Genomic DNA, 15,477 nt, shown 5'->3' with positions numbered 1-15,477 from the left:
TTGAGATGTTCACCTGACTCATTTTAATAAGTAATATGTCTGAATCAGAGGTATCAAGCCTTTATAGCTATTTAAAATTATGTTTACTATTACAACACTCTATATCATCTTATTGGTGTAAAACGACTCATGATAGTTACAAGAGCAACAGGAAATCAAAACTATTACTCTCATTGTTAAGTACTTATATTGTGGTTTATTAGTGTTCAGTCCTTCGAATTTATTTACAATATTCCTCTTAACTTTATGTTAAGGTTAATTGTTTCTGTCAAATAACTTATCATTTCGTTTACACTTACTGGCTGTTCTTTGTCTTTCAGCTCTTCAACCACTGATTTGATCTCCCGTCGCGGCGTCTTCAGCCGTCGCCATTATGGATCAGTAGAATTGGTAAGTAATAACTCAGCAAATTAATACTGTAACCATATATTTTATTGTATTTTTGTTCTACACTTAATTTCAAAGCTAGGTGTGACTTCACAAGAACAGAAAAGCGTCCAACAAAATTCACGTGAGAAGTGTGTGTTACTGTACACTCATAGTGCATCTAATACATGGTATCTATAGCTGATGTAGCATCGGATAAAAATCATTTGCTTTTACCCATGATTTTGATTCCTTCTCTGGAATGAGGTTATTATCAACTTAAGGAAATTTTATACAACATGAGATACGAGCGCAAGAAAACCGTTTCTTGGCTGTGTCTCTTAGGACATATATGCTCTTACACTGATGTGACGAAAGTCATGGAATATCTCCTAATATCGTCTCGGATCCCTATTTTCCCTGCATAGTGCATAATCTCGAGTGGCATGGACTTTCTTGGAAGTCCCCTGCAGAAGTACTGAGCCATGCTGCCTCTATAGCCTTCCATAATTGCGAAAGTGTTGCCGGTGCAGGATTTTGTGCTCGAACAACTTTGTCGATTATGTCCCATAAATGTTCGATGTGACTCAATTCGGACGATCTGGGTTGCCAAATAATTCGCTCGAACTGTTCAGAATGTTCTTCAAACCAATCACAAACAGCTGTGGCCCAGTTACGTGACACATTGTCATCGATAGAAATTCCATCGTTATTTGAGAACATGAAGTCCGTGAATGACTGCAGATGGTCTCCAGAGAGCCAAATATAACCATTTCCAATCAATGTGCCATGTAAACACAGCCCACACAGTTATGGAGTCACCACCATCTGGCTCAGTGCCTTGTTGACAAGGATTTTGTACTCGAACAGCTTTGTCAATTACGTCTCATAAATGTTCGATAGAATTCAATTCGGGCGATCTGGGATGCCAAATCATTCTCTCGAATTGTCCAGAACGTTCTTCAAACCAATTGCAAATTGTTATGGCCCATTTACGTGACGCATTGCCATCCATAAAAATTCCATTGTTGTATGGGAACATGAAGCCCGTGAATGACTGCAGATGGTCTCCAGATAGCCTAACATAACCATTTCTAAACCGGCCGTGGTGACCGAGTGGTTCTAGGCGCTACAGTCTGGAACCGCGCGATCGCTCCGGCCGCAGGTTCGAATCCTGCCTCGGGCATGGATGTGTGTGATGTTCTTAGGTTAGTTAGGTTTAAGTAGTTCTAAGTTCTAGGGGACTGACGACCTCTGAAGTTAAGTCCCATAGTGCTCAGAGCCAGTTGAACCATTTCCAATCAATGTGCCATGTAAACACAGCCCACACAGTTATGGAGTCACCACCGTCTCGCACAGCGCCTTGTTGACAACTTGGGTCAAAGGCTTGGTGGGGTCTGCGCCTCATTCGAACCTTATTGTCAGTCTTATCAACTGAAGGCAGGACTCATCTGACCAGGTCACAATTTTCCAGTCGTCAGGGTTCAACCGATCTGGTCAGCAGCCCAGGAGAGGCGCTGCCGGCTGTGTCTTGGTGTTCGCAAAGGCGTGGATCATTTGCTGCCATAGCCCATTAACACCAAATTTCACCTCACTGTCCTAACTCTACGCAAACGCCGCTGTTCTCGGTCGTTAACAGAAGTCTGTCGGCCACAGCGAGAAATGTCCCATGCATCTAGTTCCAACTGCCATTCCGTGTTCAGAGACTTAATTCCCGTCGTGTGGCCATGATCATGTCGGATATCTTCTCACATAATCACCAATGCACTGCTCACTGCTCTTCTCACATAATCACCAATGCACTGCTCACTGCTCTTCTCACATAATCACCAATGCACTGCTCTTTAATACCTCATGTACGCGATACTGTTGCTATCTGTGTGCATATCACTGCCCCCCTGATTTTTGTGGCTCTGAGCACTATGGGACTTAACATCTATGGTCATCAGTCCCCTAGAACTTAGAGCCACTTAAACCTAACTAACCTAAGGACATCCCACAACACCCAGTCATCACGAGGCAGAGAAAATCCCTGACCCCGCCGGGAATCGAACCCGGGAACCGGGGCGCGGGAAGCGAGAACGCTACCGCACGACCACGAGCTGCGGACCCTGATTTTTGTCACCTCAGCGTATTTTTCTACATAACCCGCGTCAGGGTTAATACACACTGTTCAACGATACTCCAGTGGGAGTTCCACCCCTGTTGCTGCTGTTCTGGACAGTCTACAGAGTACTCCTCTACGGCTCGCATAGCATCTTCAACGGATTCAAAGAGTTTTCTGCCTATAAATTTCTTTAGATGTCGTAGAAGATACAAGCAGTATGGTGACGAATCTAGTGAACAGGACGAATGATCGAAAAATTCGTACCTCAGACTCTTCTTACCACCCATTCCCAATACGCCTTTGTCGGCTGGTATACACTCGTAAAAAGAGATGATATTTTTTTTCTTTTGAAATACAGACGTCTTATCACGTACCCTTGGAGCTAATAGATCCAGGAGATTAGCATAGTTTTCACCATTTATTGTTTTACCCTTTGCAAAGTAATTCACGATGACAATTTCTTTTGTTCACCCAAAAACACTTGGCGTAATTTCACCATCTGATGAAACAGATTTCGCCTTTCTTGGTGCAGGCCATACACTTGCAACCAATGCTTTGATTGATGTGTCATGAAAAAGTGGGCCCATTTGTCATCCACAGTAACTAATCGTCGGCCGCTGTGGCCGAGCGGTCCTAGGCGCTTCAGTCCGGAACCACGCGGCTGCTACGGTCGCAGGTTCGAATCCTGCCTCGGGCATGGATGTGTGTGATGTACTTAGGTTAGTGAGGTTTAAGTAGTTCTAAGTCTAGGGGACTGATGACCTCAGATGTTAAGTCCCATAGTGCTTAGAGCCAAGTAACTAATCAGCGCACATCGGTTGGATTCTTCCTAAACTGGTCTAAAGATTGCTGAGAAATGCCTTTTCGCATTTGCATTCTGCCAACATTCAAAAAATGATGCACTAGTGTTACGTAGGACTGTCTTGTTAATTCCTTGTGTAAAACATACGTTATTCTTTTTTATGGAATGACAAAGTGAAGTGTTGGCAGAAGATCCAACACCGTGTTGCTAGAGGAGGCCGAAATGCACGCGTTTTATTACACGCAGACTGGCGTGAGGTCTGGAACAGGTCAGAGAAATAAGACTAGCAAAACAGGAGGTACTGGTAGAATACTTAACTTTAAGCCACAATCGGTGTACATCTCTCTTGACTGTACATAATTTCTATTTCAATATACACTGGTAATGGCGCCTTGCTAGGTCGTAGCAAATGACGTAGCTGAAGGCTATGCTAACTAACGTCTCGGCAAATGAGAGCGTATTTGTCTGTTAACCATTGCTATGAACGTCGGCTGTACAACTGTGGCGAGTGCTAGTACGTCTCTCTAGACCTGCCGTGTGGTGGCGCTCGGTCTGCAATCACTGACAGTGGCGACACGCGGGTCCGACATATACTAACGGACCGCGGCCGATTTAAAGGCTACCACCTAGCAAGTGTGGTGTCTGGCGGTGACACCACACAAAGAAGTCAATCTCTACGTAAACCTTTCTTGGACTATCGTCCAGTGCCATCTGGTGCACGTTCTCGACGTTATCAATTGCGATGGCAATTTGAACATGTACAACATATGGCTCATAATGAAGACAAATACTGCGGCGATTGAATTCAGCTGCCCATTTCTTCATTGTTGAATATTAAGTAGCAGCCTCCTTATAACAACAATTCGCCGAGCCCAACTTTCATTGGTGATTACCCGCAAAAAGAGAGAGAGAGAGAGAGAGAGAGAGAGAGAGAGAGAGAGAGAGAGGGGGGGGGGGAGAGGGAGGGATTGCATGGAATTTCTGTTTAGCCATCTGAATGAAATACATACAATTGGACTACATTGAAAAACAATACAAAGTTATTCATCCGATCATGTTGACTCTTGTCTTCCATGAACGTGCTGCATTTAGCTACATAAAAAAACTTTGTTTATGTATATTCCATCTAGGCCAAGAACACCAATTTTCTCCCTGTTCACTTATTACGAACATACTGGTAGTTGATACAGAATTTGTGCTATAAATATATGAAAAATGGAGCTGTTTGTACCGATTATTTGTCCTATATTAACAGGCGGCAATTTTTTGTATTTCATTAACTTGTATTATGAGCACTTGATCAAACGAAAGACCTACGCTTCCGGCGCCAGGGTTCCCGGGTTCGATTCCCGGCGGGGTCAGGGATTTTCTCTGCCTCGTGATGACTGGGTGTTGTGTGATGTCCCTAGGTTAGTTAGGTTTAAGTAGATCTAAGTTCTAGGGGACTGATGACCAAAGCTATTAAGTCCCATAGTGCTCAGAGCCATTTGAACCATTTGAATCGAAAGACCAATAACAAATTATTAATGTGAAAAACGTCGAGTCGCACCTTTGTACAGAAACCATATTCAACTTTGGTACTTTGGTCACCCTATAACTGACTAAAAAAAATAAGTTCAAAGATCGGAGGAAGATTATGGATCCCACTTCCAATAGGACCATGTTTACTAGCGCAACATGGTGTACAAACCAAACGTTGGGCTGATGACGTCTTTGAAGACAGAATAGTCATTTCATCATATGTTTACAGTGTAACATGAAACGAAGAGTGACAGTAATAAAAACGAATAATCTTATCTAGAAAGTCAGTTCAGTTGCAATACAAAAACGGAGATAGTAATCATATTTATTGTGCTTGCCAGTGCGTACACTAGATTTCTATGAGGGGCAGTCAAATGGCAACCTAGCACCCGCCGCAAAAGGACTATGTAATGGTTCCATTTAAAAGTAGTCACCACATGTGTTAAGAAATTTATCCCACTGGGAGACGAGACGATCTTTTCCTGTTTCGTAGAACGCGTTCTGCTGCTGACAGAGCCATAGTCGTACCCACTCTTGCACTTCATCGTCAGACTGCAGCCGACTTCCATGCAGGTCTTTCTTCAGGTCGCACAAAATATGAAAATTATGCGATGAAAGATCCGAGCTGTACAGAAGATGTAACAGAGTTTCCCAACCAAATAGCTGAAGCGTAGCCTTCGTCAGATTGGCAATGTAGGGGCGGGTGTTATCGTGCAACATTATGATTCCGTCCGACAACATTTCTGGGTGTTTTGACTTCATGGCGCATAGCAGTTTCTGCGAAGTATCTTCATAGCACTGCGCACTGATTTTGGTTCCACGCTCGAGGAACTGAACGAACAGATGGCCCCTGCAGTCGAAGAAGATCATCACGACTTTACCGGAACTTGTGAGAACAGTTTTGGGTTTCTTTGACGGGAGGGATGTGGATTGTTTCCACTGAAGCTTTCCCGTTTGCCCTCGGACTGTAGGAATGCTGTCAGACGGAGTCATCTTGATGCATAACGCGCGCCCCCACACTGCCAATCGGACGAAGGATACCTTTCAGCGATTTGGTTGGGAAACCATGCAAATCCTCCGTACAGCCCGGGTCTTTCATCGTGTGATTTTCACATCTTTGGCATGGATTTAGGTTTCGATTGGACAAGGAGGTGCTAGAGTGGGTGCGGTTGTGGATCCGTTATCGGCCGACTGCATTCTACGAAATAGGAATTGATCGTCTCGTCTCCCAGTGGGATGAATTTCTTAACGCATGTGGTGACTGCTTTTGAAAAAAACCATTCCACGGTCCCGTTGTAGCGGGAGTTCGGTTGCGATTTGACTGCCCCTAATACACTCCTGGAAATGGAAAAAAGAACACATTGACACCGGTGTGTCAGACCCACCATACTTGCTCCGGACACTGCGAGAGGGCTGTACAAGCAATGATCACACGCACGGCACAGCGGACACACCAGGAACCGCGGTGTTGGCCGTCGAATGGCGCTAGCTGCGCAGCATTTGTGCACCGCCACCGTCAGTGTCAGCCAGTTTGCCGTGGCATACGGAGCTCCATCGCAGTCTTTAACACTGGTAGCATGCCGCGACAGCGTGGACGTGAACCGTATGTGCAGTTGACGGACTTTGAGCGAGGGCGTGTAGTGGGCATGCGGGAGGCCGGGTGGACGTACCGCCGAATTACTCAACACGTGGGGCGTGAGGTCTCCACAGTACATCGATGTTGTCGCCAGTGGTCGGCGGAAGGTGCACGTGCCCGTCGACCTGGGACCGGACCGCAGCGACGCACGGATGCACGCCAAGACCGTAGGATCCTACGCAGTGCCGTAGGGGACCGCACCGCCACTTCCCAGCAAATTAGGGACACTGTTGCTCCTGGGGTATCGGCGAGGACCATTCGCAACCGTCTCAATGAAGCTGGGCTACGGTCCCGCACACCGTTAGGCCGTCTTCCGCTCACGCCCCAACATCGTGCAGCCCGCCTCCAGTGGTGTCGCGACAGGCGTGAACGGAGGGACGAATGGAGACGTGTCGTCTTCAGCGATGAGAGTCGCTTCTGCCTTGGTGCCAATGATGGTCGTATGCGTGTTTGGCGCCGTGCAGGTGAGCGCCACAATCAGGACTGCATACGACCGAGGCACACAGGGCCAACACCCGGCATCATGGCGTGGGGAGCGATCTCCTACACTGGCCATACACCACTGGTGATCGTCGAGGGGACACTGAATAGTGCACGGTACATCCAAACCGTCATCGAACCCATCGCTCTACCATTCCTAGACCGGCAAGGGAACTTGCTGTTCCAACAGGACAATGCACGTCCGCATGTATCCTGTGCCACCCAACGTGCTCTAGAAGGTGTAAGTCAACTACCCTGGCCAGCAAGATCTCTGGATCTGTCCCCCATTGAGCATGTTTGGGACTGGATGAAGCGTCGTCTCACTCGGTCTGCACGTCCAGCACGAACGCTGGTCCAACTGAGGCGCCAGGTGGAAATGGCATGGCAAGCCGTTCCACAGGACTACATCCAGCATCTCTACGATCGTCTCCATGGGAGAATAGCAGCCTGCATTGCTGCGAAAGGTGGATATACACTGTACTAGTGCCGACATTGTGCATGCTCTGTTGCCTGTGTCTATGTGCCTGTGGTTCTGTCAGTGTGATCATGTGATGTATCTGACCCCAGGAATGTGTCAATAAAGTTTCCCCTTCATGGGAAAATGAATTCACGGTGTTCTTATTTCAATTTCCAGGAGTGTATATGACTGTTTCTGCTGTCGAGACTACACAGAATGATTCAGTTGCCCCAACCACTCTTGTTTTATGCAACTCGCAATGTTGAAGCTGACCTTCATAAACAACACGCGAGATTTTCACATTCTCTCGCTCACTGCATGCAAACTGTTAGTCCTACAGAAAAAATGAGCAGGACCTTTCTGTAGGAACTTTATTGTATTTAAATTTTGTTCTGGAATATGTTTTCGCTAGAGGCCATGGTGTTAGAGTTATTCGGGAAAAAGCCGAGTTTTAAGTGACCTTCAAATGGACCACCACCCTACGCTCATCCCTTATCAGTAGGATTCCTAGTCTGTTGTTCACGGCACTCCCTCATACCACTGTATAAAATGGACTCACATTCGAGAGGAAGACGATTCAAACCCCCGTCCGGCCATGCTGATTTAGATTTTCCCTGATTTCCCTGAAGCGCTTCAGGCAAATGGCGGGTGGGTTCTTTGAAAGGGCATGGTCAACTTCCTTCCCTATCGTTCCATAATTGTTCAATTTATGCTGTTACAATTCACAAAACTGTTCGATAAAATTTACACAAACGTCAATTTTACAATTCGTAAGTGCTCGACGAAGCCAGTGGCGTGCCAAGGCCAGTCAAGGAAGTCTAAGAAAAAGGTCAAAAATGGTTCAAATGGCTCTGAGCACTATGCGACTTAACTTCTGAGGTCATCAGTCGCCTAGAACTTAGAACTAATTAAACCTAACTAACCGAAAGACATCACACACATCCATGCCCGAGGCAGGATTCGAACCTGCGGCCGTAGCGGTCGCTCGGCTCCAGACTGCAGCGCCTAGAACCGCACGGCCACTCCGTCCGGCGAGGCGTAATCAATTAAACACATGTTTTTATTGTTTCTTCAAGTTTAAGCACGATACTGAGAAAGACAAAGTCATTAAATTTGCAAAACAGAAACTGTTTTGAGCAGTAATCAACAAATTGACAGCCATCATGTTGCCACGACTTGCCAACTACCTCGATAACTTATCGCAGATTTTACTAAGATGTCGTTTACAGAAAAATGTTGTCATACCAAAATGCCTTTCAATCAACTCTTCAGGTGTGCTGGATGAGTTGAAAAAGAAATGGAAGAGTGGATGCGTAGTTAATGATTCTACTGTGTAGCCTATATAAATGTATTATATCTGCACTGAGTCTAAGAGACAGAATCGTTACAAGCGCAACATTCCCTTTGAAAATATCCTAGACGCCATCATTCAACGTTTATTCCACAACCGACTTACTGCCTTCATTACACCCGAGCGAGGTGGCGCAGTGGTTAACCCACTGGATACGCATTCAGGACGACGACGTTTCAAACACACGTCCGACCATCCTGAATCAGGTTTACCGTAATTTCCCTAAATCACTTCGGGTACATCCCGAGATGGTTCCTTTGAAAGGGGACGGCATAATTTCTTCCCCATCCCCGTAATCCGACGGTACCGATTACCTCACTTTGTGGTCCCCTCCCCCAAATCAACCAACCGACCTTCTTACAGTTTGTGACAGGCGCTGTCACCGTTGAGATTTACTTTATTTAATTTACTTTCAATCAGTAACATCTTCTGGACGTTGTGTTTCGACTTGCGGTACGACAGAGTTGGTTATGCTATCGCCTACGTACGTCAGGTGGTATTACCTACGCTACAACACGTTTGCTGTGTAGACCTCCCGATAAGAGACAGGTCTGACATAAGACGCATTGCCCCACGTAACAAGCTGGTCACGGTACCAGGTGTGTTAAATGCGTCCTTTGCACAGTTTTTTCAAGAACATTCATCCGATTTCTCAAGAGTGTATCTTCTACAGGTACGAAGATAAAATCCTGGAGAAAATTTTAATGAAATTAAGTTGTCCATGTGGTTGTCGAAAGGGGCCTTCCTGACAGCCGACTCGCTTGCTCATATATTACCTGACCTCCATAGAGAAGACATGACAACATCACACCAACAAAAGGCATTGTGGGTTGTCCGTGTCAACAGGTGGAATTCAGTTACAACAGCGCGGGGTGATATTCCTGAGAGAACATCCTGCAGTTCAAAGGATTCAATGATGGCACCAACGGTTTCTGAAGACTGATTTTGCTGACAGGGTGGGCAGCAATCTGCGGTTGTTTGCTGACGATGCTGTGGTGTACGGTAAGGTGTCGAAGTTGAGTGACTGTAGGCAGGTACAAGACGACTTAGATAAAATTTCTGGTTAGTATGATGAATGGCAGCTAGCGCTAAATATGGAAAAATGTAAGTTAATGCGGATGAGTAGAAAGATCAAACCTGTAATGTTCAGATACAGTGTTACTAGCATCCTGCTTTCCACAGTCAAGTCGCTTAAATATCTGGGCATTACGTTGCAAAGCGATGTGAGGTGGTACGAGCATGTGAGAAGTGTGGTAGGGAGGACGAATGGTCGACTTCGGTTTATGGGAGAATGATAGGAAAGAGTGGTTCACCTGTAATGGAGACCGCATATAAACGCTGGTGCGACCTATCCTTGAGTACTGCTCGAGTGCTTGGGATCCTTATCAGGACGAATTGAAGGAAGACATCGACGTGATTCAGAGGCGGGCTGCTAGATTTGTTATCGTTAGGTTCGAACAACGCGTAGGTGTTACGGAGAACTCAAATGGGAATCCCTGGAGGGAAGGCGATAAATACTATTGGGAAAATTTAGAGAACCGGCATTTGAAGATGATTGCCGAACGATTCTAATGCCGTCAACACACATTGCGCGTAAGTACCATGAAGGTAAGATACGAGAAATTAGGGCTCATACTGAAGCAGACAGACAGTCGTTTTTCCCTCGCCCTATTTGCTAGTGGAACAGGAGAGGAAATGACAAGTAGTGAGCGGTGCAGGGTACCCTCCGCTACGCACCGTACGGTGGCTTACGAGGTGTCCATGTAAATGTAGATGCAGATGGTTCAAATGGCTCTGAGCACTATGGGACTCAACTGCTGAGGTCATTAGTCCCCTAGAACTTAGAACTAGTTAAACCTAACTAACCTAAGGGCATCACAAACATCCATGCCCGAGGCAGGATTCGAACCTGCGACCGTAGCGGTCTTGCGGTTCCAGACTGCAGCGCCTTTAACCGCACGGCGCCGGCCGAAGTGGCCGTGCGGTTAAAGGTACTGCAGTCTGGAACCGCAAGACCGCTACGGTCGCAGGTTCGAATCCTGCCTCGGGCATGGATGTTTGTGATGTCCTTAGGTTAGTTAGGTTTAACTAGTTCTAATTTCTAGGGGACTAGTGACCTCAGCAGTTGAGTCCCATAGTGCTCAGAGCCATTTGAACCATCTTAACCGCACGGCCACTTCGGCCGGCCGTAGATGCAGATGTAGACTGGTTGTTTATGTGAGGTGAAATCCAACTATCGACCCTGTGTGTTTGTTCAAGATGTAAAGCACATTCAACAAAGTTTTGCACATGGTCCACAGAAATCTATTCGTCGTGTCAGCCTAGAGTTAGTTATTCCTCATGTTTCTGTCTGTTCTGTTCTGCAGCGGCATCTGTGTTTCCAACCATGCGGGATTCAATTGCTATAATCTCTTTATGATGGCGATAAATAACAAAGATTATATTTTTGTAAATTAAGTCAAGGGGTGGAGATGGACGACAAAACAATATTTCACCTTTAGTGTCTACTGGTGATACTCCGTCCCATAAGTAGACCACATGTGAACCAAGTGTATGTGAAGTTCAGAACTCAAAAATCAATATCAATATTTGAAATTTTTCGAGTGTCTTTAATTCAGTGATATACGACAGATTTTGCCGCCGTTCCGTATGGCTATGTGGCGGAATGCTCGTCTGCAATGTGGGCGACCCGGGTTCGAGTCGTGGCTGATGCAAGATTTTAAACAATGGTGCATGTTCTATGAGGGTTTCCATGAAACTTAAAATATATAAAGATGAAAAATCAAATGCAATGTTTTTTCTTTGATTTAAACGATCTTTTTTAACAATCTTTCCTAAATGATCGGTACTTAATACCTTATATTTTGTTTGCGGTATGTAATTAGAAACAGAAAGACGTGAATTTTTCATAAAAATGACAGATATGTATTAACTAGCATGTACACTGAAGAGGCAAAGAAACTTGTACACCTGCCTGATATCGTGAAGGGTCCTTGTGAGTACATAGAAGTGCAATAACACGACGTGGCATGGACCCGGATAATGTCTGAAGTAATACTGGAGGAAACTGACACCATGAATCCTGCAGGGCTGTCCATAAATCCGTAAGGGTACAAGGGGGTGGAGATCTCTTCTGAACAACACATTGCAAGGCATCCCAGATGTGCTCAATAATGTTCATGTCTTGGGAGTTTGGCAGTCAGCGGAAGTGTTTAAACTCGGAAAAGTATTCCTGGAGCCACTCTGTAGCAATTCTGGACGTGTGGGGTGTCGTATTGTCCTGATGGAATTGCCCAAGTCCATCCGAATCCACAGTGAACATGGAAATATGCAGGTGATCAGCCAGGATGCTTACGTACGCCTCACCTGTCAGAGTCGTATCTAGGCGTATCACGTATCCCATGTCACTCTAATTGCACACGACCCCACCATTACAGAGCTTCCTTCAGCTTGAACAATTCTCTGCTGACATGCAGGGTCTATGGATTCATGAGGTTGTCTCCGTACCCGTACACGTCTATTCGCTCGATACAATTTGAAATGAGACTCGTCCGACCAGGCAACATGTTTCCAGTCATCAGCAGTCTGTGGTGGTCAATCCACCCTAATCAGGCAATTGCTGTTGAGCGGGAGGGCCGAGCCACATAAGCAACATTCACAGTTCACAACAACAACACTTTTATTAAACTTTTCTTTAGGAATTAAAATTTTATCTTTAAAATTTTTGTGATAAGGTAAGTTAGCAAGGAATCCTTACAAGCACGGGCAAGCGCCCTATTCAAACAACAACATTAGCCTTTAAACAGTTAATTAAATTCTGTACACCGTAAAACTCGCAAAAGGAGACTACAATAATGAGATAAAGTTTAACCAATCATGGATATCACAAATTTAAAAAAAAAAAATAAAGTACAAGCAAAAATGGTTCAAATGGCTCTGAGCACTATGGGACTTAACATCTTAGGTCATCAGTCCCCTAGAACTTAGAACTACTTAAACCTAACTAACCTAAGGACATCACACACATCTATGCCCGAGGCAGGATTCGAACCTGCGACCGTAGCGGTCACGCGGTTCCAAACTGACGCGCTTAGAACCGCACGGCCACACCGGCCGGCAAAGTACAAGCAGATACACCCCTTCGTGACAGATTTGCAAAACAGGTGACGTCACATAGGCACAGGCTAATTCAAGTAGCAGAAGGGGGGCCCCACTGGACCCAGACCAGAGGCGGCTAGACCCAGAACCCACAGCTGGACAGGGTGCCGCACACAGTACACTATAACACACTGAAAGAAAAGTCTTAGAGCCAGTGCTACTACATAGATTCAGAGAAAGGGGGAGAGGGGGGGGGGGGGGAGAGAAAACGGCAAATATTAATTCCTCAAACGTAAAATAACTACGATGTATAATACCCTATTTCACGAACATTGAAATAAAACAGTCAAGGGTGAATCAATAACTAATGCCCTTGACGTAACCTTCAAGGACGATGGTGAATAGCATAATACGAAGTCAGCTTAGAAATTTAAACTACACTAGTAGGTTAGCCGGCCGTTGTGGCCGTGCGGTTCTAGGCACTTCAGTTCGGAACCGCGCTGCTCCTACGGTCGCAGGTTCGAATCCTGCCTCGGGCATGGTTGTGTGTGATGTCCTTAGGTTAGTTAGGTTTAAGTAGTTCTAAGTCTAGGCGACTGATGACCTCAGATGTTAAGTCCCATAGTGCTTAGAGCCATTTGAACTATACACTAGTAGGTTAACATATACTCACTGATACTGGGGAGCTCATTTAAATTACCCCTTAAGAGGATGCAGATAAACTTAAACAGTCAAGTAAGACTACCATTTCACTGTTTACGAATGAACAAGTAATGCAATTAGATAAGACAGAACGTACAGATTCAATGTTAAGCTTTCTCTGCCTCGTGATGACTGGGTGTTGTGTGATGTCCTTAGGTTAGTTAGGTTTAAGTAGTTCTAAGTTCTAGGGGACTGATGACCATAGATGTTAAGTCCCATAGTGCTCAGAGCCATTTGAACCAATCAATGTTAAGCCTGTGCTTTGAACCAACTATAACAACGTCCACACAGCTCAGTGTACCTGGAAAAATATTACAGTTTCACCATACTGGCTTATGCCGTCCGTCACTACGAATAGCAATAGTGCCAATTAATACACCTCGCGTACTCGAACTGTATCACATCACAAAATCCAGATAAACCTTTAACCAAACACAGTAACACTTGTTTACTTAAACAGCACTAAACAGAGGGGACCTTTTGGTTGGCAAGACAACAGTTTCCAGTCATGGTGCCGATACTTGGGAAGCAAGGATCAGTATAATATGCGCACCAAAAACATGACAAGCAATTCTCACCAAATCCTTTATGAAATCCTTTACAGATCCACATCAGGGCCGCACGACTCGATTCGGGTAATGTGGCCGAGTCCAGTTACCCCACTACAAGCCAGGTTCGGTCTTGCAAACGTGCCAAACTCACCACAATCTCTGCGTCGTGCCCTGGCCTGCTCAAACACGCTCCCCCTGATTTCCCAGCGCCGCGCCGCTCTCCGGCTGTCCCTCTCTAGCGCCACACGCCCGCCGCATCCAAAAGCCACGTCAAACGGCCGAGCCCAAAGATCACACCATGCCGACCCGATCGATCAATCGATACGAGCCGGCACGGCTCACAGTCCAATGTCGGTGCTGACGGGCCCAGGCGAGGCGTAAAGCTTTGTCTCGTGCAATCATCAAGGGTACGTGAATGGGTCTTCGGTTCCGAAAGCCCATATCGATGATGTTTCGTTGAATGGTTCGCACGCTGACATTTGTTGATGCCCCAGCAATCTGCAGCAATTTGCGAATGGGTTGCACTTCTGTCACGTTGAGCGATTCTCTTCAGTCTTCGTTGGTCCCATTCTTGCAGGATCTTTTTTCGGCCATAGCGATGTCGGAGATTTGATGTGTTAACGGATTCCTGATATCACAGTACACTCGTGGAATGATCATACGGGAAAATCCCCATCGCCACCTCGGAGATGCTGTGTCCCATCCCTCGTGCGCTGATTATAACACCACGTTCAGACTCACTTAAATCTTGATAACCTGCCATTGTAGCAGCAGTAACCGATCTAACAACTGCGCTAGACACTTCTCTTATATAGGCGTTGCCAACCACATTTCCGTATTCTGCCTGTTTACATATCTCTGTATTTGAATAGGCATGCCTAAACCAGTTTCTTTGGCGCTTCAGTGTATTCAATGACTCTTACATTTAAATGACGTAGGTATTAGAGCTGAACGGAAAACACGAAAAGCTGCAGACAACCTTGCAAGTAGGCAAACCACAACTATGAGTAGTCATCTTGGATGTTAATAAACCGCTTAAGCTGCATTTAGTCCATTATTTTTAGATAACTACCGGTTCGTGGCACTAAAAGCCACGTCTTCGGGCGTACATGTAACTAAAACATTAGAGCTAAAAAGCTCGGAACTTTGTACCTAACATACGTTGACCGTCAGAACAAAACACGGTTAAAGATGGTATGTCATGGAATCAAAAAGCCGGATTCGAATCCAGGATGATGGATGGGTCTTCTTCTCCGGTCCATACGCAATCGCCAACAGGGGATGCGGCCTTGTGGTGTGTACACAGCACAACATTTTTTTAAAAAATATTGTAGAATTTGTTCTATTAATTTTCATATTTTGGGCAATTTTGGAATCGAAGTAGGTTCAAATGGTTCAAATGGCTC

At 45.6% G+C, this 15,477-nt stretch overlaps 1 protein-coding gene across 1 annotated transcript in view; it reads left to right on the top strand.

Annotated features, from left to right (window-relative positions):
* The first annotated feature begins 246 nt into the window (after positions 1-246).
* LOC126471314 (GTPase-activating Rap/Ran-GAP domain-like protein 3) overlaps positions 247-15,477 on the top strand; it is a 346,167-nt gene continuing 330,936 nt past the window's right edge. The window contains exons 1-2 of the mRNA XM_050099436.1: positions 247-254; positions 321-390. Coding sequence (XP_049955393.1) covers positions 247-254; positions 321-390 — 78 coding nt within the window. The remainder of the gene's footprint in view (positions 255-320; positions 391-15,477) is intronic.

Source organism: Schistocerca serialis, chromosome 3 (assembly GCF_023864345.2).
Source record: "Schistocerca serialis cubense isolate TAMUIC-IGC-003099 chromosome 3, iqSchSeri2.2, whole genome shotgun sequence".
NCBI classification, from domain to species: domain Eukaryota; kingdom Metazoa; phylum Arthropoda; class Insecta; order Orthoptera; family Acrididae; genus Schistocerca; species Schistocerca serialis.
The sequence above is the reverse complement of the archived record's forward strand: the minus strand, read 5'-3'. Positions and strand labels throughout refer to the sequence as shown.